General features: G+C 31.1%; 2 protein-coding genes across 13 annotated transcripts; one reads left to right on the top strand and one right to left on the bottom strand.

The window, feature by feature from the left end:
• Positions 1–1104: 1104 nt before the first annotated feature.
• LOC148627905 (stabilizer of axonemal microtubules 6-like) lies at positions 1105–26897 on the bottom strand. 8 transcript variants are annotated; one of them, XM_088581482.1, is made up of 18 exons: positions 26766–26897; positions 25090–25213; positions 22381–22592; positions 21455–21826; positions 20635–20763; positions 20137–20169; positions 18643–18831; positions 18332–18353; positions 17272–17398; positions 16810–16912; positions 15571–15809; positions 14354–14380; positions 6342–6560; positions 5328–5566; positions 4800–4882; positions 4194–4386; positions 3502–3624; positions 1105–2672 (listed from the first exon to the last, which is right to left on the bottom strand). In XM_088581482.1, the coding sequence occupies exons 1-18, from the start codon at positions 26781–26783 to the stop codon at positions 2518–2520; spliced, it is 2607 nt and encodes an 868-aa protein (XP_088437608.1). In that variant the 5' UTR covers positions 26784–26897; the 3' UTR covers positions 1105–2517. The 8 variants fall into 8 exon arrangements, with proteins under 8 accessions (XP_088437608.1, XP_088437638.1, XP_088437646.1 ...); XM_088581512.1 differs by lacking the exon at positions 25090–25213 and adding an exon at positions 24043–24136 and having other exon boundaries at positions 26766–26888; XM_088581520.1 differs by lacking the exons at positions 25090–25213; positions 26766–26897 and adding exons at positions 24043–24136; positions 26389–26534.
• On the top strand, positions 7560–11830 carry LOC148627906 (uncharacterized). 5 transcript variants are annotated; one of them, XM_088581595.1, is made up of 3 exons: positions 7590–7705; positions 10363–10382; positions 10592–11830. In XM_088581595.1, exon 3 carries the CDS (start codon positions 10860–10862, stop codon positions 11811–11813), a length of 954 nt encoding a protein of 317 aa, XP_088437721.1. In that variant the 5' UTR covers positions 7590–7705; positions 10363–10382; positions 10592–10859; the 3' UTR covers positions 11814–11830. The 5 variants fall into 5 exon arrangements, with proteins under 5 accessions (XP_088437707.1, XP_088437721.1, XP_088437700.1 ...); XM_088581588.1 differs by lacking the exon at positions 7590–7705 and adding an exon at positions 9426–9683; XM_088581581.1 differs by lacking the exon at positions 10363–10382 and having other exon boundaries at positions 7560–7705.
• Positions 26898–27806: the final 909 nt, after the last annotated feature.

Raw genomic sequence — 27806 nt, 5'->3', positions numbered from 1 at the left:
ATCTATCTCTGGTCAAATTTTCATTTTAATATGTTAAGCCATGCTGGAGTTATTGCCCTTTTTTTTTACTATTTTGAATATTACTTTTTTTCAAAAATCCTCTCCTCAGACACCACCAGACCAATTGGAACCAAACTTGGTATGAATGTTCCTTGGGGTATCGTGCATAGAACTGTTATGGGGATTTTTGATCCGTCAAAAAAATGGCTGCTGTTACTAAAAATAGAACAAAGGGGTCAGACAATAGTTTTTCTCAATTATTTCCAAATCTATTAGGTTTAGCAAAATTATTTCTATAGCTGAAATGACCCTTATTATAAGGTCTTCAAAAGTGGTCAAGGATCAAAGTTGTCAGGTGACTCCTGTAAGAGTTCTTGCCCTTGAAAAATAACGGTTTTTTTTTTGGTTTTTTTTTTACAGTTTTCTGCCAATATCTTTGAAACTTAAAGAAAGAAACTTTCTATCACTGAAATGATCCCTATGATAGTCCTACCAAAGTCTTCTTAAATCAAAATTGTTGGACAACGCCTTGTTAAATTTATTGCCCCTGAAAGACACTTTAACCAGATGAGCGATTCAGGCTCCTGAGAGTCTCTTGTTTAAGTATTAAAATTGATTACATGGAAACGATAAATCTGAAATTTATAAAAATTGAAAAGGGAGCTTATGTCAATAGATATAGACAATTCACTAAAGTTTCATAAAAGTAGGTGAAAGCGTTTTTGAGTTATTGTCCGAAAACTTGAAAATCCCCCTTTTTTAAGTAAAAAAAATTCACAACATGGGAACGAAAAATCTGAAATTTATGAATATTAAAAGGGAGCTTAGTTCAATAGATATGAACAATTCACCAAAGTTTCATTAAAGTTGGTGAAAGTGTTTTTGAGTTATTGCCCGAAGTGTGGAAAACAGACAGACAACATTATACCATAATACGTCCCATCTCAGACGGGCATATAAAAACAACACTAGTCTTCATTGCCAAAGACAACATTGACAATAGTATTGCTTTCTTATGATAATTTGTATGCTGCAAAAAATGTGTGCACAGTGTAAAATGCATATACATAACATCATTAAAAAAACAAAAACAAAAAAATCAACTTTTACAAATAAATACATTTATTGAATATAATGTGACATTTCAGCCATCTTAAAAAAAAAAGAATTTCAAATGCTGAAGAAATGAAACCAAGTACAATATCCTAAGTTGTATTGTTAAAACAGTAAATGGAAAACAAACACGTTAAAAAAAGCTGAATGTTGCATAAAAATCTTGTCAGACAAGACTCGAAGATAATAAAGAAAGTATAAAAAAAAATAACAATACCACAATATCACGGTAAAAAAATGTCTATAATCATACATAAAAGAAAACATACAAACATATTTTAATACCTATTTCTTTATCACAGAAATGCTTTCAAACATTGACAGCTACTGGTATGAACTTTATTCAACTCTAGCAAAATAAAAACAACTCCAGTATAAATGGTAATGTTCATTTTCAACTTGTGATGGAATGAAAAAATAAAACAAAAATTGTAAAAAAAAAGTTATGAAAAAAAAAAAAAAAATTGCTGAAAAAAATCATGATTTTCTTGCATATATCATTGGGACTGATTTGAAAAAAAAAACAAACAAAAAAACACCATTACATTTTGAAAAGCTCAGATCAACTTTGTTACCTAAATATTTTGTTTCTTTACATTTATTAAATTTAACTTAACTCCTTAAAAACTATATTATGCTGCCTATTGTGTTAGTTCTTACAAACCATACATAAAATCAAACATACCATAATTTTTTTCTGTCATGAAAATTACATCTTTGAGCAACGATGCTGCCAGAACTTTGATGGGAATTATATCTTTAAAAGACTTAATAATGCACAGAATTGATCTTACCAGGCCAACAAAACAAAAGAAGAAAATAAGATGTGAATGTGAACGAAAGCCTTTGATGAACAATAATTTGTTTTTGTCTATCAATGGTTCATGAATTTAATCACATATACAGTAAGTGCAAAAGTTTATCTAAACTTTAACAAAACTACCCATTTCAACATTTCTTTTTATCAAAGAAACAAATTTTCACCATATCAATTCAATTTTGGCTAGTCTCAAGCATTTAGGAAGTTGATAAAGGCAAATGGTGCATTTATACAACATGCTAGAAAACAATGATACACAATAATTATAATTTTTCATGTTGCATTTTAATATTTATGCACCATCAAGTTGAAAGCTACACATCTCTAATTAAGACAATTCAGTACTCCATCCCAAAAGAAATGTTCCCATCCAAACTCTGCACAAATGTGTACCTCGTCAAAACATACAAAGAATCTCTAAAATATGAGGTTACACTTTTTTCCTAATAACATGCACTACATAACAAATCTCTAATAGTAACAAAAATAAATAGATCTACAATGATCAAACCATTGTCACAAGGACACTTCCATTTCTTACGCTATATTTCTCAGTCTAATTTCTAAATAGTGGATAGTAGATGCTAGCGTGAGGCTATTCCACTCTTTCCCCAGAATTCCTCAGTCCTCCTTTTTGCCCTCTCTAGGGTGTCTGAAGCTAGAGAACAGCTAGAGGCTACAGATCTTGCAGACATTGATAAAACATCATCATCTGGGTCTTTACGAGGTATTGGTACACCTACAACAAAAAATGTTACTAATCAGAATATGTACTATACATTATTCATGGATAACAGTATTTGTCATTAATATTAGAGAGAAAAAGAAAACAAAGGACTGAATTGAACAAATACACAATATTGTAACAAAAATTCTAGAACCTACACACTATGAAAAACCAATCTGCATACCAGGAACCAAGAAGAATGCATCCATACTTTCTAAATTAAACATGGAATTATAACTAGTTGAATATCCCATCAAGCAGGAAAATAGAAAGTAAGGAAATGGCAGAACTGAGAAAAGAAAAAAACAACTCGTCACTAGTAATTTCAAAGGTTACACACCAAATATGAACATAGATTCATTCAGATAATACTATCCCCTGTTAGTGGGTGCTTTAGGTTTGACTAACAGCACCAATTCAAATACATTTTAAGAGACTGCCCATGTAGAAACCAAGAAGTTCCTATGATATAGGTGGCACATGAAAAATTTTAACATGCTGAAATTTTTGTTCCAATGTAATGTTTGTATTGTATGTATGTCAACTTTTATAAAGATTGGTTTAAACCAACAATGAATGGCTCAGAAAATGATTCTAAAGTTCCCTAAGAAAGCAACCAAATTTCGCACAAAATAAAAGAGTTATCTCCCTTTTTCAATGCTTATGATATAATATTATGTAATTTATATCTCTTTAACCATTGCAGTTAATCAAAAACCAATTCAAATTTGAGAAAGGATGCAATTGCAATATGAAGTGGATGAGAAAAATTTTTGAAAACAAAATTTGTCATGTGCCTTCATGGACACATTCTTAACTGTTATTTATGTTATAATGTTACCTCCATCAATGGTCCATGCCAGTTTACTTTGAGGATCCTTACTGTATGTATAACCAAATCCTTCCTTTATTGTTGGTGGTATCCCCTCCATCTTAGATCTCCTTACAGGTCTCTTTACTGTTACTGTAATGTTAAATTTGTATGTTTAAAATCAATGCACATATTTATACATTTTTTGCCAAAATCTATCATATTGAACTCATACATGTGCAAATAAAACAATACATGACACATGTAAACAAATTTCCCCTTTTGCGGGTGTAAAATTAGCTGAGTTTATGGCAAAAAGGTAAATAAAATTTTTTGGTGTTTCCTAATTTTGGCAGATGCTTATTGGTGCACTTAGTTTTTAAGCCATGAGTAAATATTTAACAAAATATATTTTAGCACTTTTAGCCAGACCACTACAATATGCCAAAATTTGCACTCCCAAAAATAACCTGCCATACAGCATAAACTTGACAGAATGTTGTAAGACCTATATCAATCAAGTCCCCAATGTTATTCTTTTCATAACAACATCCCTTGCTTGTAACGAATATTGATGATATTTCAGACTGAAAAGAATCATGAAAGTAAAATGCTGTTTGAAGTTGTACTTTTTCACATGCAATTTATTGTAAAAGTTTCATATTAGACAATTAAGAAATTATCAAAGTAGGACAAAAACAAAATTTCACAAAATATCTTACCTTCCCCAGTTATCTGCCCTTTGACTTCCCCTTCATCACTGGACTGCAGGCCTTTAACAGGACTGTCCACAAATGTTGTCATCAAAGGTCTGTCTGTGGAGGCTTCATCATCTCTCAGCGGAAGACTGTCAGGTGATGGTTTACCAAATGTTGGGTTACAGACAAGCTGAGATTTATTTACTACATCATAAGTCTGTATCAAAAATGGAGAGAAATAGTAACTAAAAACATTTTCTATAAATAGATATATTTATTAAAAATATATATTGAATAGAGCAAAGATCATGTCATATTTTTGGGCTCTCACTACACATTTTCTTCACCGTAACAATTAAATCATATTGCAAAAGTGAAGAATTGTGCAAAAATCCAATATAATAAACTTTCAAAATAGAACTTTTACCCCTGTACTAAAAACTCAATCTGAAGTTTAGAATTAATACTCATTAATTATTTCTAATTCACATCATACTATATTCATCTTTACATCATAAACATTGGCAAAGCAGTCAATTTTTTTGGCTAAGAATATCAAAGTAATTTTTGTAACAATAAACTGTTCTATTATCGAAACATTTGGTACCCTAATATGAAAACATCCTGTACCTTAAAAAGTTTTTTATTTGCTGTAGGTTTCCTGACTGGTTCCTCTGTCAGTGTATCATCGCTGTCATAGTCTTCATCAACTCCTGCAAAAAAAAACACAAAACATTATTACTCGAAGGGAAATAACTCTAATTTGAACTCTTCCTCAGGAAGCAAGAGATTTTCCAATTCTGTAACAGCTATAATTCAAGCACTTTCTTTCATCATCTTTGCAATATCACTTGACTGATTGTGAATATACATTTAAATTGGTTAGATAGATAGAGCAACAAATGCTCATCAATAGGCATTGATAGGAGAAAAGGGAAACAACTGATGTATTTATATTTTGTTTTATATGTATAATCTGAAATAAATCCTCTGTGTGATTGTGTACGCCTTTAATTATTTTTTTTGGTGGGGAAAGAAGGGGGGGAAGGAAGAAATATTACCCTTTTCTTTGAAACCAAATTTCATGGTTTTTTTGGTTTTATTTATTGAGGAACTAAAAAAAATCTCATCTTTTAATATATTACAGCAAAAACTTACCTCTTAGTGGGCCAGCCCAAGATTTCCTGACAGGAGCAGTTTGTGGGCGGGATTTTCTCAAAGCCTGAGGGACTTCTGGTGGTGAAGTTAGCAGTGCTCCACCCACAGCAGGTGTGGTCAGATCTAAATGATGCCTTTTTGGTTTTGATTTTTTAGCAGCTAACACAGGGGTAGGAATTCTACCATCGTCATCACCAGCATCTAAAGTCGCAGTGCTTCTTGTTGTTCTACTTCCTTCACTGAAATATTGAAGGAAGAAATGTTATTCTTCAATAAATGACCCTTTGTGTGTTAAGAAGACCCATGTAAGACGAGATCACTGGCACTCATCTTAACTTGTTATCTTAGCCCATGAAATGTCTTAAAAGTGGCAGCATCATAGACATACTCAAAAGTTTATCTTTCACTGTTAGAGAATTCTTGGTCTTTTCACTCATTCCACTGCACTGCACTCATGAAAAAGACTTTCTCAAACTTATGAAATATAACCCAATCTTTAATCTTCACTCATGTCAGAACATATCAAGGAATATAATCATCAAGGCCAAATACATGTATATCAATATGTTTGTTTGATGTTCAGGCCTGGGTTTTGTAAAAAATATGAAATTGAAATTTTAATCAAATCAATAATTTTATTCAAATCTTCAATTTCAGGTGATATGATTTGTTGAAATTAGTCCTGTCAGAGGAAAGATTTGAGGAAAATCTCCAATTGGGATTTATGAAACCAGCCCCAGAACATAGATAGGTAGGTTGAACAAAATTTTATTTATGAACAGTTTAAAAGAAACACTTTATTTCTCTTCAATGAAATTGAACTTTCAAAAAGTAGGGAACAACAAATAAAATATCAACACAGTAACATAACAGAACTACATGTGTACGTATGAATTGTTAAAAATTACAAATCACTATTACTGGTACAAAATATAATAAATTTATGACAGATTTTATTTTTTTATAATGCTACCATATTATTAGAATATCATATTTTAACCAAAATCCACTGACCTCAATTTCTCCTCAGCTCTTCGGTCATTCCAAGCAGACTTCCTATACTTTGGTTTCTCAGCTGAGCTTCTCCTCTGTTTCTCTGTATAATACCTCCTCACTCTCTCTGGTTCCTCTTCCTCTACATCCTCCATGTGCTTGTAATCTTCATCCTCAGAAGCAATGGTGGCAGCAGCTGACATATTTGTATTCATCACTCTAGATTCTGTAGCTCTTTTCCTGAAAAAAAAGCAAATGATTTGAAATAACATGCACATTATAAGCATTTTTTTATTATTTGTTTTTTCTTTTATACATAGAATATTACAACCAGTTAACACAGCCTGTCTAAGCAGTTTCCTGAGTTTTAATCATATTATCTTTAAAGATGGAATTGTAAACAATGTAAATAACTCTGGAGCTCAGTCATCAATACCGATATGTTAACTGATGATGTCAATTGCATTAACAAAAAGAATTAGCAGAGATAAATGATAATGTATTATGTGTGTGGGTTACACCATAACTAAAGGACTAAGATTTACCAAGGCATTCTAAATTTTCAGTGTAAAAAGGGCCATAACTTCTTAAACTATATTCTACATAATGGACCTTGGCCACAACACTGTGTCACAGTGTAAAAAATGTTAAGTTGGTCAGTTTTGTAAACATCATTTGGAAACAAAAATTGTGTCTGACAGACAGACAGACAGACAAAAAAGACATGATGATCACTACAAACCCCAGATTCTCATTCAAAAGGAAGAGGGGTTTACAAAAAATATCAATAATCAGAGTAAACACTTATGCAATATTTCAATGTCATTTTCCTTTAAATATTTACATTAAGATCACAAGTTTGCCAAAGATTAAAAGTGGTAAAGGAAATCAACCATAATACAAAAACTTTCCCCATAGTACTTGGTAATCTTTAATTGATTTTATTCCATGTTATCTTTCCAAAATAACACAAATGGATATCAATTTCCTTATGAAACGCTGACTTATCAAACATCAAGGAATGATTCATATTTAATTTGATAATATTAATTTAGTTTCCAATAAAGCATGTAACAATCTGAAATTGAAAGTCTTCTGATAAATGATTCATGTAAAATACAGGTGAGAAATACAGGTAAAAATGTGATCAATAGAATTCCTAACCATGGCAACAGAAGATGCTTACAAATTGATTTCTGTTTCTAATTAAACAGATACCAACAAAGAGTAAAGGGTGAAATTTACACCTAGGTACTGACAGTGTAGATTTCCATCATCCATGTCATCTGGTAGTGAAACATACATTACATATCATGTTATGATGACTAGGCTTTGTTTCATGTTTTTTTTTATGGTGGGATTTGTCAGACATCCTTCCTTGTAAAGTAAGTTACATATACATGTACATAAGTTTATTTCCTGAAGTAAAGGTTAATTGTCCTGAAAAGAATTGCTACATCATAGATTAACCCATGTGGTTTAAAAAGACCCCATGATGTATGTTTCACTTTTGATATATATTTCACAAAGGTTTTTCATATTTCACTCTGTTGCAAATAGTTTTAACAATATGGTAATTGATAAAATTCTGTAGGCAAATAAATAAGCTAAAGAAAGCAACTGCTTACAAAGCAATATTGGATATCAAAACATTTGTCAAGCATCAACAACAAAATTCCTATAAATTAAAATACCTGAACTGATCCGTGCGACAAAAATTATGATCAGTTATCGATCACCGATCAGTTTCAGATCATTCATCGATCCGTCAAACCGATCTATCAAATCGGTAATCGCATCATGTGACCACAGAGCGGTCAATATATTTTACGGTTTCTGGTGTTTTCTTTGTAGATTTTACACATATTTACATAATTAAATAAATTTGAACATCAATTTATACTTTTTTACATTTGTTTTATTTTTAACAAATTATTCTTCATTTTACATAACAAACCTGTGATCAGATCGGTCATCGGTCATCGATCAGTCAGCGATCAATCAGTCAACGGTCACCGATCCATCAAACCGTTGCATGGATCGGTTGAATGACTGTATGCAATACACACACCCCAAAATGTCAATTTGACAACACTAAATCAGCTATAACCTGCAAGTACCTATAATCTAGATAATACAAATAATCTTAAAATCTTATCATAGTCCTTACAATAAAGGGGCCCTCAAAACAAATAGAAATTCTTTCATCCAGAAAATCTAATGGAAAATATCAGCATGATAACTGATATAACATGATTACTACAGTAGAATTTTAAATCACTTGGATGGTTTAAACATGTAATTTGAATTTAGACAAGTAATGGAAAAGTAGCTGTACTATACTGCTATATGGGTTATAAATATTGTTTACAATTGATGGGGATATCATAGCATAGGGATAATATGACTAAAAGTAAGTTCTGCATGTTTCTTTGCCCTGTTTTGACTTGAGGTACTCATCACTGCATGTGACTAGTTAGAATTGAACTAAATGAGGGAGATTTTGAATGCAGGTGATGTTTTACTACATGTATGTACTACAGGTGTATGATGTGACGTGGATATTAAATTTATAAAAGATGATGTCATATCAAGCTTAATATGAGAGAGAATTTAGTTGCTGTGCAAGAAATTTGTATTTATTTGTCACAGCTAGCTTGATCTCTGTATTGTTAGATACAACCTTAATTGTTTGGCATTATTTTATTAAGCCAAGTATTCTTGATTTATTGTCTTGCTACACTTTCAATTACTTATCTTTGCAAGTGTATGGTCTGATATAAAAAAAAATCAAGATGAGATACACTTGGCTAGAAACATTCAATGTATTCATCTTCCCTAGTCTTTGCTAGTCATTATATAAAGGCTAGATCATTATGGCCTTAGCTAGTGAAGAGAGTGAAAATAAAATTGAGCAAATATTGCACGATGCTATATGCTCTTAATTATTTATTAAATCAAGAATATCCAACAAATTGTTAGTTATTATCACATAAATTGATCAATTACTTAAACAGACTCATAACTCAAAAGAAAATTACTTAAATCACAGTTTATTAGAAGATTAACTGTAAATGTCACATCAAAATGTCAAAAGGTGGTCATTTCTTTTCTATTTTTGCAGCCCTATAACACAATATATAACAAGGACACATTATTTCACTTGATATAAAAAGTTTTTTGTTGATAACCCAAGCTAGGGTCAATTAAAAGACTGTGAATCATAAAGGTGGGCAGGGCTTGAGAAATATTATGATTACAAATTTCTGGAGGTACAAATACATGTTTTACATTGATCAACTAGTCGTTTGCCTGTGTACATACAAATTTTAAAAGGATGTTAAACCTTCCTCTGATGTATAGGTAAGTCTGCTTACAATACAAAAAGATTTTCTATGCAACAGATATGGAATGTATGCATTTTTTTATGAATTTTGAAAATTTACTAATTTCATTTGTTTCGTTCTTCAAAGCTCCTCTGCATAACACAATGTGGGAGGAGTGCTATTTAAAAACAATAGTGGTTCTAGAAAGTGTGGTGGGGGAGGGGGGCACTGAATGGTATAAGATGGATCTGCTCAAATGATTTGTAAACCAAATTTTTTGCATAATAAGGGAAGGGGGTTCAAAGGCCTTGGATCTGCCTATGGTCTGCTTTATTCTCGCTCTCTTCTTTTATTTCCGAAGACTAGAAGAATGAACTACATTTTGTAACAACGAAAGTTGGTACTGACAGTTCACATTTTTTTTCACTTCCCACTGATAAATAAAATGCTTAATATTTTGAATCAATGAACTTAAAATTCTATAAATCCATAATACCTCATTGAACCAAGAAAATGTACATCCATGAATAAAACAACCTTAATCATTTATCTCTATTATTGGAATCCTTTGAAGTTACATGGTAATAACCACATCAATAATTTATGTTATAGTGAGATTAACAACTCAGCAACCCACCTAAACTATATATTTCTCAATATGTGACAAATATGATATATTTTTTGAATAAGTTCTCAATAAATATGCTTTTTGTCAGAGTACAGAAGAGAAATCAAGGTAACTTTTACACAAGTATAGTAGATCTCATTGGTTAAGTATCAATTTTGTAAATTCTTTTTATACATGTAATCAATCTTGTTACATAATACATGTATTTGGTGATGCAAAATGTTGTTCTTTAAGCAACTTAAACACATACATATGGTCCATAAATTGCTAGTTAAATATATATCAAAATGCAATAACAATAATTCTTTTTTTTGTAGATTAGAATAAATTGAAGGCTTTGTGTCCTGTGAATGTAAGGATATGAATATAATCCATACAAGGAAAATGTATTTACACAGTAAAAACTCTCACTGTGAACAGTTTGTAAACTTCTGGAAACAGAAATTCAATGGGGACGATTCCATTACAGGATCAAGTAATCAACTGTTGCAAAAGACACATCGATAAACAGAGGAGTTCATCTGTACTTAGGTAGAAATTTTAAAGGAACTATTAATGAGTAAGTAAAAAAAATAACTGATAAATATGGCATTAAAAGTTTCTGAAGTTGATGAAAATACTAACTCTACAGACAGTTTTCAGTTTGAACTCTTAGGACCAGTTGGAGAGAAGCTTATTGCTCCTACATGTGTATCAGTCTCAGCAACAGGAGAGTATGTCGTGACAGACAGTGACAGTTGTTTCATTGTGATATACAATAGCTGCGGAGATTACCTCAGTCATTTTAGTACCATTCCTAAGTCTTCGTTCTACTTCCTTCTCAGTATTGATAAACACAAACCTCAGGATGTTGCATGGCTTTCATCAAAGAAAATTGTCTATACCCAACCTTGGGGAAGCAAAGTGACCATAGCAAATTGGAAAGGGCAAGTGACTACATGTATTGAAGGAAAACCACTGTATCAACCTTTTGGTGTTTGTGTGGATCAGATGGACCAAATATATATAACTGATAGAGAAAAGGGGAGAGTACTCTGTTATAGCGTAGATGGAAAACTAATCAAATCATTTGGAGGACTAGCATCAAATGGATTTAGTTTAACAAGCCCTCAATATATTGTGATCAAACAAAGTGGGGAAATTGTAATCAATGACATAGAGAAGGATTCTGTTTCTTTAAAAATACTTGATAAAAAAGGTGGGAATTCAAGAACCATTACTCTTGGCACGAATATGGCCAAATCACAAACTACAGGCTGTTTAGCATTAGATTTGGACAAGAATGTTATTCAAGTAGATTCAAACAATACATGTCTTAAAGTTATAGAAGACAATTCAAATGAAGACAGAGAATTTAGTGATGTTACTTTAGATATAAGTCATGTTACAGAGCTTCAAGGGATTGCCATGAATCTAAATGGTAATCTAGTGTGTATTGATAACCATGACAAAACTATTAAAATAATTCCTTGGGCAAAAAATCATTTACATTGTAATGGGCATGTAAAGACAGATTTAGATTCTAATGATAATAAATAAAACAAATGTTTTCATAATTTAGTAGTTAGAGGTAAAACATGTAACAATCAGTTGTTTGAGTGATTCTCAAGGTCTGTTAGATCGAAATCAATGTTGCAAAATCTGATCTGGTACAGAAGCAATTTAGCAACTTTTTCACATTGCAAAGAGATTAAGTGCAAGTCTGTAAGAGTCAGCCAGTGGGTGCATAAAAAATAAACACCACTTTGAAAGTTTAATTTGACTATTTGCAACATCAGAATCAAGGCAAAAAGAGATGATTTTCCATATCATTTTGATAAATTGATTTATAATTTCATTAAAATGCACTGAAAATGTGCATTTCAAGGGCAGATAACTCAGTCAAAACCTAACTTTTCTAACATTCTATTAAAAAAAATTCTGAGCAAATCCAGTGAAGCAGTGATCAAAAAATGGTATTTTTAAGCATTCTTGAGTGAAATTAGATTGTCAGATCAGTGGATTTTTGACAAGCATGTTTCTAATTTTTCCCATTTTGTCTAATTCAATTAGAAGTCAAATGTTGAATTTATGTCAAAGTTCTCTTGGAATCATTACATATACTAGTTAAACACAGTTTTCCCACAACTCCATGTATGGAAATGCAGTTTAAAATGCAAAACTTTATTCACACTTTTTTTTTAAGTTTGAAAGAGACAAGACATTGTGTCAATTGAAATGTGCCATTTGTTCTTAATCCTTCTTAAAGTTATGTAATTTCAATCTTAAGTAGTAAAAACTTCAAAGAAAATCTTTCAGGATATACTTCACATGATATAGGTCAGTGTCACTTTGTAATATTTTATTTCATCCCTAAGTAGTATGCATAAAAGTTTTATACCTTAAACTTATTTCAAAAGCATGGGAAACTACATCCTCCTTGAGTGAGTGAAGGTAGACTCAAAAACCTGACTTGAATGGATGGAGAAACTACAAAAACATATTTAACTACCAAGGGCAACAAAAAAAAAAACAAACCAGATTTCAATATAATGTATAAACTATCCATGTAATGTTAGTTCGATATTGGAGTTGTGGCCTAAACCATATCACAAAAAAAAAACAAGGAATCTGTGAGCTATTACTCACTTAGTAAAACCCCCGCTTTCTACCCAAAATGTATTCTCCCCAAGTCGGTAAACAGGAAATAGTTGCCTAACAGGGCCAAAATCTGTATGTACTGTATATGACCACTAGCTGAGGCTGAATACCAAATATCAAGAAGCTATGATCAGAAGTTCTGGAGAAAAATTTATGAAAGTTCTGGTTACCGACGAAATAACGGACAAAACTCAAACAATATACCTCCTTCTTCTTCGAAGTGTGGGTTTAAAAAATGTGATTGTATCCACATACATTATAAATTTACAGAATGGAAATAAACTTAACTTGTAAGTAATGGTATTATAATAGAGAACAGCATAATAATGTCATAACTTACAAACATTAATATTAACTAATGACTTTTTATGAAACAGACCACAAGATTATCTCACAATACCATGAATGTGCATGATGGGAATTTTCAACTGTTAAAAACCAACATAACCACCCGCCTCCCCCCTCCCCATTTTTAAATTTGACCTACAATGTTTAACCTTATTAACCAGATTAACACTAGGTCAATTTAGTTCATCACTTACATTCCATACATGACAAGAATGGATTTTCATAATGATGAGAAAAAAGTCGAAATGTCACCTTAATGTTTATCTTAATACTTTACTGTATATGAAGAGTAAACAAAAGTTCAAATAGTTACTGTTTGATAAAGGCTTGTTTTAACCTACCAGCTAATTTTTATCTAGTTTTGGTAAAAGAATCTACATAATTAAGTGCACTAAAATACCACTTAACAACTTTTCTGAAATGCAAATGCATAGAAATTAATTCTCGAAATTTAAGAAAAATAGCTTAATATATCTTTACCTTATGAGCTGAGAATTAACACAAAAAAAACTCAAAAAAAAGTACTTAGCAATTAAAAGCAAGAACTTGATATGTGGGAAATCCTCCAGAAATTAAAATTCCATTAAAAGGAATGTCTATGTACCCAGAAATAAAAATAACATAAGTAAGTTCAGTGCATAACCTAAGCTCTATTTTATTTTGGACTTAATCTTTGTTAAAATGCTAAAATCTGAATTTTTGAGAAAAAAAACCCACTATTTGAAACCTAGTTTTATGCCCATATCACACTCACAGCAAAAATGTTTACAACAAAATAACACAACACACTATAATCACTATTAATGGCAATTGTACTTAAGAAAAAAATGAAGAAATTTTTTAATTTAATTTTATAACGAGTAAATGTGCTAAGGGAAATAACTCTACTTGTTAAAAACGTTTTAACACATGCACTGTGAATCTAGGTCTCAAGATGAAAGAAAACAGACCTATTTTATGATATTAATGGAAAGTTATAGTGCAAAATTTTAGCTTAGCGATTATTCACTAGCAGTTGAACCAGTTTCACCTATTAGACAAGGCATGCAAGGGTGTTACGGGTCAGGATATCAAATCATTATATTACTTACGATGACCTTGATGATGCTATACTCCCACTGGACAAAACAAATGGAATTTGAGAAAGTAAAATCAAGAAAATGTCTACATCTAAGCCATGTGAAAATGTAGAAAACTGTCTCCTGAGTAGAAGGCAATTCTACCATAATTTAAATGAACTGATTGTACTTATATGCTGGAATAGGTTTATACATACAATAAAATCATTGGTAGCTAGCACATTTCTACAACCTGTAAAATTCCAAAGTGACTGTTGCATTATTGCGTAAGTGAGCTGCACAGATGCAGAATCTGACATCATACTTCACGAAGAATGGAAGATGATTAAATATAAGTCACAACAGGGCACAACAAAGAACAACCAAAGAACCAAACAGTATGTTAGGGATGTACTATATCAATCAAATTACTCAGTGGAAACACACCTGTGCATCGTTGTGACATGTAACTAATCATCCATTCATGGTTCCATTCATCGTGAACTACGATATCTGAATTAATGTCTGTGCAGCTTATCCCACACAACAATCACACTGAATTTTTATATGTTGTAAAGTCAAAAGTATCAGTCAATTTTCTGGTATTATCAATCAGATATCAAATTAGAAAAAATATTTTGAAGACAGATTCCTTCAGCTTATTATTTTTTTATTTATGAAAGGCTGCATATAAAATGGAGATATTCTAAAAGTTAAATTCAATATAGTGATAATGAGAGATCATTTAAAGTATTGTTGAAGAGTCAAAACAAACAAAATGTGCAAAATATATTTATACAGCTACTGCAATATTTCATAGTTCTTTCATTTAGGAACTTAAATCATCTATGAAATATCTATCCATGCTTTTTAACCATAACCTCATTCTAGGTACATGTATAAGACAACAGAAATCGATGCAATACTATATATCATAGGAAAAACAGATGTTTTCAGCTGTTCCCAAATCCAGGTAAGTATTAAATTTTTCACATGCTTAGGACCCACATGAAAAATCATGTTTAGGACTAAAGAAATAATTCATGAAAAACTAGTGTAGAAAATATAAATGGGAAATCCATGTTTTTCCATAGGACTTCAAAAATTAAAAGAGAAATTTTGTAAAATTTTGTTTTTTTTTATATGTAAATAAGACATACCTCCATATCTGTCCTAACATATGTTTCCATAGGTTTTAAGACATGCAGAAATATACATTGCAATTTTTCCTGTGTACAAATTATACTTACTTGTTGATTCTTCTCTGTTCTCTGGCACTACCAGTTTCTAGAGATAATGCTGACAGAGTAGTAGATCTCTCAGTCTCAAGGTCCCACATGTCTGCCTGTTTAGCCATGATCTGTACCAGGTGTTCTCGTGAGAAATGTGTTCCCTCTGCTCTCTTCTTATACTCCTGAGCTTTTTTCCTTAGTTCTACCACTTCAGCAAACCAGTTTGACAAGACAGGTGTACCATCATCAGGTCCATTCTGAAATTATCAGTCAACATAAGAACTAGTCAGTATATGTATCAAATTTCAATGCTCTTACTTAAAATAACTACAATACCATGAAAAAAAGGATAAAGTTTACACTAGCAGTAATTGAATGTAAAATTTTAAAAATTTAGATTTTTTTTTTTTTACAATATTACGAATTTCTACGGAAAACTCTTCAATGTTTGTTGTAAATACTTCTAAATAGAAATTTTGTTCTACAAAATATTTTTTGATTATATGTCACACTACCTATTAATCCAACCACTGGGCGTGAATTCAAATATGATTGCTGAAGTATTTTTTACATAAAAACTAAACAATTTTTTTCTCAATCCGAACAGATAATATTAGGATAATTTATTGAAAGAGTGAATAATCAATCTATGTTCACAAGTACCAAAGAATATCTAGATTTAATGAGTGGGCAAAACTTTTTACTCCAAGTTAAAATCTTAACACTTTCTTGGCACGAGTGATCATATTTTGGTTATTCACAATAACCAATTGATTACCCTATCTATTATATAGATTTCTTCCATTATTCATTGCTATTATCAATATTCATTTAAAATTTTGTGTACAGCAGATTGACAGTCGTGTTGTGACATTTTGGTGGGAGAAAGTCTGAGAGTGAAACTTCCCAATTTATTTCAATACATATATGTTGAAAATATTTACACAGAGAAAATTTGGTATATCACTATATAATAAATAAATGTATGCTGTTTTTAAGGAAGGCGTATCCCTCCTCCATTAGAAATAATAATGGTAAGAACTTTACTAGGCTGGATATCAGGGAGCAAGGAGCCTTATTTCCTTTATTCAATACTCAATACCAAAGATGAATTTTGGCTATGATACAAGGTCATAAAGAAAAGTATGATGCACTGAAAGGTGTAAAACATTATAGCTTAACTCCATTGAAAGATGTGAAATTAGCATTAAGATACATAGGCTTTTATAGATATCTTAAATAATATAACAATTTTACCTGAGGCTGAAGCTGAGGGGGATCAGCTCCTTTCCATGCACCCCCTACTACCTTGAATTTCTTTGGAGATTTATAGTTTGATGAATATTCACTACGATTTTTCCTGCAAATATATGAAAAATCTTATCTTAATGTGCAACACATGTAACTCATACCTGAATGATCTGATTTTCATTGACTTCCATGTAAGCATTTCTGTATTGGTACAGGATGTCATCCAGCTAGAAAAATTCAATATCAAGCACCATATACTTGTCAAAGTTCAATAACTCTAAAGCAACTTTTTGAGTTCATTAATCAATTGTCAAAAAGTAACTGCAAGTACCAATACAGGTTTCTTGAGTTATTGTAATAGAAAAAAAGCTAACGAAAGAACAGACAGCAGGTATCAGGAATTGTTAACATAAGATCATTGAGTAATGATTAAAAGTCCAAATGAGCTTGAAGGATTTGTTTCTATACCTGACTGGTCCTTTTGGCACTTTAGGTATTTCTTCCTGTAAATTGGCAGATTCTCTTAACTGTCTCTTATCATCACTAGATACTATTTTCTCTGACCCTGCTGGTGGTAGTCTGTCTGGACTCATTGCTAATAATTTGAAGGAACGATCAAGTGAAAACATAAATCATATTGTATAAGTACGGTACTTATAATAATAATATTACAAAATCATTACCACATAAACTTTCCTGTACGTCAGATTTTTAGGACTTTATTTTTAACTGCTGGCAAGGGTTCCGACTCATAGAAAAGTTCTAGCTTAGGAGTTAAAATTTTTAAATCTACAGAATATGGAACAACACTAGAATACTACAACAACTGAAAGTTCAGCATGATTGCACCAAGTCTGGTTAAAATCCACTGAATGACTTTGATTCTGGAGTGCTCTTAATGATGGAAAGAGCAATAAACAATAGCAGAACTTTACTCCTTTTCAAGCATATTAGCCAGGAATGATTTATAATGTCAACAAACAAAGCAGAAATTGGCAAAATAGGAAGTAAACAAACATAAATAAAAAATCATTACAGAAAAATCTGGATTTGAAATAGCGGAATTGTGCTAAAAAGCAGAAAAAATAATCCCTAATTAGCAAAGGAATGAAAAATTTAAACTGCAGCATTCATTGTCAAGAATACTTAAGACAGTATGAGTCAGGTTTAACCTATAAGAGGATGAAGTTTTAAGCTCAAGTAGCCTTATCAATGACAACAAAAGTTTTAGTAGACATGATGATGTTTATGGGCCTAGTTGTAACATATGTTCAGTTATGCTAGCTTACTAGCTTACTCTACAATCAGTTTGGTTTTTTTTAATTCATAAATAATTGCTTATTTTACCTGCACTTAATCCATAAATCCTAAAAAGTTTTACTGGACATAAATTCCCACCAGACTGAAATCTAACTCTCAGTGTTTCTTGTGTTATATTTTAAACTCAATTTCATTATCATTAAGAAGACTTCTTCCTCTATAATCTGCAATCTCCTATAATTACAACCAACTAGAATACAAAACTCACATGCACTTTTACTCCTAGGAATCTGAAAAATGAAAAATGGAAATAATTAAAAATCTGAGGTTCTACAATAATATCTGACTACTCTCATTTATAACATACTGGTAGTATTTTTGAGTTGCTTGGACTAATCTAGCCAATGAATTTATTTGAGCTGTAATAGTACCATTTAATTTTATATATATATTTTATTCTTCAATATTAAAGAAACCATAGAAACAGAAAATTATTTTAAAAACATACGTAAGTGAAGTTAATTTCATTTCTTTCCAGAAACCACTCAACACTGTCTATGAACACTATGTTTATCTCACCCTCTGTTTTGGTTTCCTCTTACTTCTGCCCTGTCTTTGGTTGGTCTCTGCTTCCCTTAGCTCTTCCTTCTGTAGTTCTCTGTAAGAGGGACCAGCCTGCCAACCTTTGTATTGGGCATTATATTCTGATGTCTTGGCGACTACATCTTTCTTGGATGGAGACATGGCTGGATTACTGTTGTATATAACCTAAAAAATAGAGATAAAATATTAATGTGAGCCTAAGACTACACAGCATTGTCATTGGTGGAATTTCAGAATAATCTTTTTTTATATCATAAAAACAGGCATACCGCACACATGCAGTTTCAGTCTAAAGTGGGTAAATCTCATGCAGATTAAAATATGATTATATTGCAGTGTTGATGAGTATTTGTAGTTTAAAGCATCATATGAATGTTTAGGCTGTGAATCAAATTACAAGTGGATTTTCAGACTAAATGTTCAATATCAGCAGGAACACTAGTTTGGGAATTTTATGCAAAATTAGTATGTATCTTCAAGAAGGCAATCTGTCAGTAAATAGAAAGAGTTAAATAAAACAGCATAACAAGGAACTTATTTACTTGAAACATGTATGCATTTTATTTGAAAGGCACAAGCTTATTTCACTGTATTAGAGAAAATACTGTATGTACAATTGTTATTACAAATGTAGTTTGATATAAACAGTGTTGAGTATATTTGTAGAAAATTAAAAGATTTTACACTATCAAGTTGTTCTAAACAAATCAGAAAACAACAGATGTGAACCTTGAACTTTTAATTTTGAGTTTCCATGATTTTTTAAACTACATGTATCATAAAACGTTAATGAACATCTTTGATCTATGTAGAATGTTTCCCCATATACTGGGAAACCCACTCATCATGATACCCCATTGTAAGGTCTAAAACTTGCAGAGAATTTTTTTCATGAACCCCATATCATGTGATAATATCAAATAGTGCCTTTGTCAAAAGTGTTATCCAATTCTTCTTCCCTGGAAAAATATATTACCTGGGGACAAGCCCTATAGTGATATTATTTTTCTCTGATAGACAAATCGTTAGGTCACACACCAACAAGGGTGTATATAAGATAACATAGCATGAGAGCTTCCATCTGTTTGTTTTCTCCAACTCTTTGTATAGGATACCAAAACAAATATCATGGGAATAAAATTCTAAGAGACAGGGGACAAGAAATATTTCCAGCAGTTACATGTATCTCCTAAAAATTAATCCACATAAAAATGCAATAATGTACTGTAAAAGAGACAAGATGAAGAATATTTATGGCATAAAATTTCAATATTATCCACTGCTTTCTCCAACAACAACAAAAAATCAAAATAGTGAAATCAAATTATTGCTCAACTTTTCAGATTTTAAATATGACTCCTAAATATTTCTTGTCCCCATTTAATTGAAAAATATATTTAAAATTCTACAATAATAATTCAGCATGCTGAAAGACTAAATATAAAACTACAGATCTCTCCCCAAACTTACTGATCCATTCCTGTTGTTCACCTTACATCTTGCCTAATAAAACATTTATTTGTGGCTATGAAAATATGTGTACATGTAATTCAATTATATTGAGGTACATTGCAAAATCAAGAACAACAGACTTTGTCCGTTCTCTTACATATGCTAATTTCATAATCATATTTAATTGAATGACTATTGGGGTCCTCTAATAAATATTTTTATAGTGTTTAACACATGTATTAGAAAGAACATAATCTTAAGAAACCTCACAGAGTGAAATTTGTATTTGTGAGAGGGACAAATGTGTACTCATTTCAATAGATCCAACTACATAAGAAAGAGTATAAGCATTTGAATCAGTCAGCATTTTGCTTGAATATTCTTGAATATTGTGTTTACAATTCTACAGTATTCTGAGGACTAATTGTGCATGATTACAAGAAGAATATATTGCTTGTAATGAGATCTTTTAAGTCATCAATTCATTATCTATAAATAGAAAAATATAAAAATTACCTGTTCAGCATCTAACATGGGAGATGATGGTATTCTTTCCTTCCAATCAAAAGCTTTTTGATATTCTGATGTCTTCTTCTTTGGTCTGTATGGAGCAACACCTGCTTTGTATTTCAAGGAATATTCAGCCTGAAATATGAAAGAACAAAATAAAATGTCAAATGCATGCAAGAACAGGCTATTATCATACATTTTTTTATACATATACATTAGTATGAGTACAATGTTTCACCTAAAAGCAACTAGAAACAATGTGAGCAAGTTCATGAAGAGAATGCCCTTGCTTCAAATGGAGTAAAATGTTTAAAATGTTTTAATTAACTGTAAGTTCAATTATCTCCCTTTCTAGACCTCCTACAGTAACTAATTTCTTCACACACAAGTCATCTACAACAAATGTACATATGATGTGCAATTTTCCCATAAAATTTCATCAGAATCCCTTGAGAGGTTTCAGAAGAGTTGCACATACGAGCATTTAACATGTAAATCCTTTAAGTTTTTTTTAAAGAATTTGTTTGCTGGGGTTTCATAAAGGACAGTCTAATAATACCACGATCAATTTCTTTTATTTTTAAACAAACGACTTATATATTATTAATACATAACTGTATTTTTAATGATAAAAAATAACTTATGGAACTACAAGTATTTGTAAGTTGTGAAAAATTAGAGTAGTTTTCAAAAACCTTCTGTTATAAGTTTTCTACTATAGCACGTAGCAAAGTAAAAGAAATAACAGTACTTTAACATGTAATACAATAATCTTAACTAAGACAAACAGATACATACAAAAATAAACCATTTTTCAATAACTTACAGGAGCCTCTGGGGCTGAATCCATTATTCCTTTCTGCATATCTGTCTGAGCAAACTCATTCATGTTATTGATATTCTTATCTTTCAGTTTTTTAGAAACGGCAACTTCCCTATTAACATCCACAGTCTTAGATCTGAGATCCTCCTTCATGATACCATGGTAATCCCTTGGTTTCCTAGGAGTCTGAGGTGTAGACAGTTCACTTGGTTCCCTTTCTGGTACCTGGTAGGTCTTAGATAACTTTAGAACTGGTTTCTCTTGCCTCGGAGCATTTGGTGGTTCCCTGTACTTGTCAGTGTTAACATAAGGGGCTGGGGCTGTTTTCCTGAGATTATCAACATCTTTTTTCAGATTCTCTTTGTTTTCTTCTCTCTATTGACAAAAATAAATTTAAAAAATACAGGGTTTTAACCTAAAATTTTGGTAGCCAAAATGTATTGTTCTTTACAATCACAATAGAAATTTTATTTGCCTACACAAAATTCTAAGGTGAGTGGGCACCTGCTAATTTCAAATCCTTAAATACATGTATATGCAGATATGCAGACAAGCTTTTCTAAGATGCATGAAACACCACTTCAGTACATCAAAAATCTTTAAATGAAATCTTCACTTTCAACAAAATGTAATTTTAGTAATGGCTGCATAGATTTTCATTACATTTATATAGGAACACACTTTATGAAACTGTATTCACCAGATTACTTATTGAAGAAAACCTTGTGATTATGCCTAAAAAGTTAGAATAAGGTCTGTATTCATAGATATTTTATCATTGTTTCATACAATGTTATCAAATACACAGTACCTTAAAATATTTGTATTGAGCATAACACATGTATCACTTAATAATCTTATAAATGTCAGGACAGTCCAACATTTTCTCATCTCCTATGTATGTGTTATGTACACTGTTTTAAACTAACCGTTTTGCTAAGTTTTTGTTGTTTAGGAGGTGACGGTGCTCTTCCTTGACTTTTGCTCCTGTATCTGACATTCTGTGAAAACTTATCATTCGCCCCTAACAGTTGATAGTCATCACTAAACTTTGGTGGACTTTCATAAAATTGTGTACTAAGAGAGGTATGTGGTCCATGGGTTCTTTTCTTTCTCTGCAAAGGTGGCTCAAAAGGAACACCTACAATACATCAACTGGTGTTTATGTTTGATTTCACCAATAAAAATATGTTTATCTTGCAATTAATTTTCATTTCATTTATCAATACAATTAAAAAATAATTAACTTTAAATATCTTTAAAGGGCTCCACAAAACTTTATCAGTTACTCAAGACTTGGAATAATCTTCACAAAGTTAAAAGTGAAATTTAATTGGTTGAGAATGGAGAGTAATAAAGTTTTTGATCAGTAATACATTTGTGGTAACCAGAGCAGAGGTATGAAAAAGTCAGTCAATCTTTAAACTATTTTTTTATATAATGGAAAAACTGACATGAACATTTATCTGCATTACATATCATTGATAATCAGAAATGTTGAAATAAATGCCAGAATTAACTGGTTTAAACATGTATAACAAAATTGCATCTGCACTTTATAAAGTTGGGTCACTTTAAGTCTAGCTGTTCAACAGCAATTCTTTTAAACAAAACATTTATAATACTAAATTAAACATGCATTTTAGTTCAGCTACTGTATTAAATAATCCTATTCCACAAAACTAAAAGTAAATATGCTTCATTTATATTTTAACACTTTTCAGAGTAAGTTGAATACCTGAATACAAGAAGTAGAAATGAAAACAATAATATAACTTTTCAATAATTTGAGGTAAGAATGAAATCTACATGTACATCCTGTCTGAATCTAAATTCTATATTAAGAAACATGCTTTAAGATATTTATAAGCTTAAATAAAATCTTTTATTTTACCTATACTCAATTTCTTCATTGCTAAATCAACATAAAAATTTTAAATAAAATTATACAAGTCGTCCAATATCATTGCTCATATTTTTGTTACTCTTATATTCAAATTTCATTATACGCATTTTATTAACATTACAAATCATACTTTTTTTCTCTCACAACTACTTACAAAGTAAATTTAGTTCCAATTCTTACAAAAGATATTGCAAAGAAAATACATAATTCGTTATAAAAAATGTCCCTAGACCAGAGATGTGCTTACTACCACTCAAAACTGTCAGGAATTTTCTCATAGGTGTCAACTGTCATAAATATAATACAAATGGAGAAAAAAATCATGGCAATATTAAATCACGAAGACACGTGCAGGGACATAAAAAAAACCCAATATTTTCTGTCTACACAATTTGACAGAAATTGACATGCTAGTAAATATCCCTTAAGACATGCATGATTAAGCGGCATGCACCAACACCGCAGAATAATATACCATGATATACCAACAACAAAAAAATTGTATCTTTAATTATAGAAAAACTAAAACAGACTTCACTTAATTTCTCTCAGATACAAAAACAAGACAAAAATCCAGCAAAAATTGAACATAGAAAAATAAGTCTGATACATGTACATGTAACTGTGATCAGTGAACATAAATTAAAGCCATGACGGTAAATATAGTTAGACTGTGTGAAAATACCTAGATTTGTAGATTTCTGACCAGCTGGTGAAAAGTTTGGTTCTAGGGCTGGAGCAGGTAGTTCTTTAAATGATGCATGATATTCGCTTTCTTTCTGTAATGAAGTATAGGTGATATGTATATGATTACCACATGCAACGATTTTGATCAAATGGATCATGGTTATTACAAGTACCATCTAGCACAATGCTTTCTGTATGACATGTAATTACATCTTTGAGTATAATCTCATATATGTGTACATGTACATTTGTATATGTACTAAACAATTGTATGCTCAGTAGTATACAATTCATGCACATTTAACTGTGATGGTTTGTTTGTGATTACATTTTTAAGTACTGGTCCATATAAAATTCAGGCAATGTCTAAGGTAGAGGTGATTCATTGTGTAGAAAAACCCACCAATCAAACAATACCTTTTTTTTGGTCTACATACATCTATAGTATATTTTACCTTGAACAATCGCATTCATCTCCCACTAAAGAAAAATCAACCAAATCAAAGCAAATCAAGAACGATAATTCTTGCAAAATGTCAATTTCATACACAATTTTTTATAATTTTAATCTCGAAAGTGCAACAACTGAATAACAAACTAAGACTGATTTTAAGGTCAGTAACTTTCTGAATTAGAAATAAGTGAATTCAGTTGGTTTTTGACTTGCATGAATCACCTCCTGTCCGATTTTTAAAAAGACTGTTACTTAAATTATTTAATCACAATGTACTTGACACATTCAAGAAAATAAAATATATGTCACCTTTGTGCAAAATAAAAGAGACATGCACATCATACAATGTACATGACCATATTTGTGTATGCTTTTTACATATCAACTGATAAAAACAAAAATGTACAGTACATGTCACACAGGTAGTGTCAAACCAAACCATGTGATAGCAGCTCTAAATGCCACACATTTATACTTGATATAGAAGATGTATAGTAAAACAATGCACATTTAAATGTGATACACACTGACTAATCAGGAGCATGCAATAAAATCTAAAAAGTAAAAAAAAAACATATTTCATTTACACACTTTCAATTCCTAATTCTGCAGACGACAGTCCTGCAACTGGTGCTGCTTGCTCAGGTGAAGGAATAAATTGATTACTTTTGAAGGAATTGAGCCATTTGTATTCTGCGTCATACTCTGATTTTCCCTGAAATTGAATATTCTAAAACCATGTATTCAGACGTGCCCAAGTTGACGGTTTTTCAAGCATGGTCAATATTTCTCAGATTGTGTTAATTTATTATACATTACTTCGGTTTTGAGAGTCAGTTGTTTCATTAGGCCCAATTTCACTTTTAATATCAATTAACACTATTTTTTTTTTAAATTCAAATTTCTTATATTCAATAGATATATGTACTGTAACAAATGAGCCCCAATATCCTATTAATGATTTCCATTTTTCTTTTAGTTTTTCATACTGTGAAAACATTAAGTAGAATTCAGTCTAAGAACAGCTATTTCCACTACAGAATGTACAAATGTACCTTCTTGATTTCCAACTCCAAGCAAATGTTATCATTAAGTTTTTGCTTTGGTGATAGGAAAGTTGATTAAGAATACTGAACTACTGTACTAGACTGAATCTTTAAAGTTACAAATCTAAATTTTCAAGATATATGTGTTTTCTGACATCAAAGAAAACAATACATATCCAAGTATGCTTGCTTCTTGCTATCCTAACTTCCATAATTTAAATCCCGTTCCTAAGATTTCCATTAGCTAAGTAAACAATTTTGTTCAAAAACCCAAAATAAAAGCATCACATGGAAATATTATCAGATATAGGTTGATCTTAACCCAACATAAAATTCATGTGATTAAACTTAAATAGATAATATCTGCTGAGATGAGGAAAAGATAAAGGAAAAAAAATTGGCCATACAAGTGCTAATTTTTTTTTCTTTGAGGTACATGTAGCTGGGAACCAGGGTTTCATTTGCTTTTGGTCTAATGAACAAATCAGAGCTTGCTGACACCTCTTTGTCAGTAAAAGTACAGTTTACAAGAACATTGTATGTTACAATTTATTTTGGTCCAGTTTTCCTCTGGCTCTGGTATGAGTATGAAACAATCAACTATGTGTATAATGTCACTCAAGGCAGGCGATATCTTGCATCTCCACTTATCACTGAATAGTCATTAATACATATTTCAAATGAATACTTCAATAAATGACAAAATTATATTAGGCTTTGGTTGTTTAAATGCACATGCACCAGTTCAACAAAAACCACAAGTGGGCTCAACTCTCAAAACATTTTAAAAAGACATCTAAGTTCCTGTCATGGTAAACTCATTGTAAAATTTAACAATACTTACAAACTTTTTCATTCGCATCTTGTTTGAAACTGAGATAATTGATGTATAGATGTGTCGAGTTACCGCTAGAGAGGAATATGTCTGAACATGTTTTTTATTTTCATATTCCCCACCTTTGTCGCCAGTAAAGTGTACCCAGGTATATTTAAACCTCGCCAAATTAGTGAGATGATTGATTTAAATGATAAAACTGTATGTAAATTTAATTAGCATCAATCTTTAAACAGTTTTGTCATAGGAAATGCATTGTTTACATCAATAATCAACTTTGCGTGACAATCGGCATACGTTTTCCAATTTATGGCTAATAATGGGGATATGGTGACTAATTAACACTGCATTAATTGTTCGGATTTGCAAACAATTCTTCAGTGTACCTTAAAATGTACAGGCATCTTGCATATAATCGTATCAGCTAACTTAGGGACTTGAACAATGATCCGATTCAAAACTTCTTCGCCATGTTAGCATCGTCTGCCAACGCACCTGCGCATTAAAATATTTATAATATAACTGAACAGGGGATCAAGAAAAATTCCGGATAGCATTTTAAAGAAAATCTGACTTCTTAATTGGCCCCTTTATAACTAAATAAAGAGTCGACTTTTTGAAATTCTGAAATAATTTATTGTTACGACAAAGACCTTATGCATGTTATTATGCACCAAGATGTTTATAGTCCTTGTGAATTTAAAAATAGAGCAAAATGTTACACCAGAAACATGTAAACAAATACATGTACAACAACTCCTGATTAAACAGCGATTTAAAAAATATTGTATTTTGATAAACGTTTCTTCCCCAAAATTTTTCACTACAATGGTCTAGGCAGGGATGAATCACATGCACCCTTGTTTCATAAGAACAATTTTAGGGGTAATTTTTATGTATATGAAACAAGTGCATGTGAGATGAATCCAGATTATCAGGTAAGGGGTGGTGTGAAATTAAAGGAGAATCAAAGATCTAGGAAAGCAAGGTAAAATCATTTTTTGGGGTCCATATAGTAAAAAAAAAAAAAATTAATGCAAACTAATTTTCTTTCAAATTTCATGGAAGGCATACTTACAGGCCAGACATTCTCATCCCCTAAAATTACAAAAATAATTTTGTGTGCATGAATTCATTCCTGCTTTCAGAGTATTCAATGAAATTACAAGTCAACCACAGTGATGGTATACAAAAAACTCAAAATATGCTGTCATAGTGTATGGTTTTGTACCATATTGTTTCAATCACTGCAGTATTTTTAAAAGATATTGGCAATTAAATTAATCAGACTTACGTGCATGAAACTAGTAGAGCTCTGTGACCTAAAATAATTTTATGACAACAATATTTTTTTTTTATGAAATCAAGATTTAAATTATTTTTCTCTTTTTTTAGCCCCATGTGATGTTTTTTTTCTTTAGAAGGTA

The sequence above is a fragment of the Perna viridis genome, chromosome 1 (assembly GCF_037379345.1).
Source record: "Perna viridis isolate PV_CMFRI_1.1 ecotype Kerala chromosome 1, ASM3737934v1, whole genome shotgun sequence".
Lineage (NCBI taxonomy): Eukaryota > Metazoa > Mollusca > Bivalvia > Mytilida > Mytilidae > Perna > Perna viridis.
The sequence above is the reverse complement of the archived record's forward strand: the minus strand, read 5'-3'. Positions and strand labels throughout refer to the sequence as shown.

Coding starts and splice junctions, on each gene's coding strand:
- LOC148627905 (XM_088581482.1), bottom strand. Junction 20,170..20,634: donor CCATGTTAGATGCTGAACAG/GTAATTTTTATA, acceptor ATGTTTTATTAG/GCAAGATGTAAGGTGAACAA. Junction 4,883..5,327: donor TTGGGCTGGCCCACTAAGAG/GTAAGTTTTTGC, acceptor TTTTTTTTGCAG/GAGTTGATGAAGACTATGAC.
- LOC148627906 (XM_088581581.1), top strand. CDS start 10,860: ATGGCATTAAAAGTTTCTGAAGTTGATGAAAATACTAACTCTACAGAC.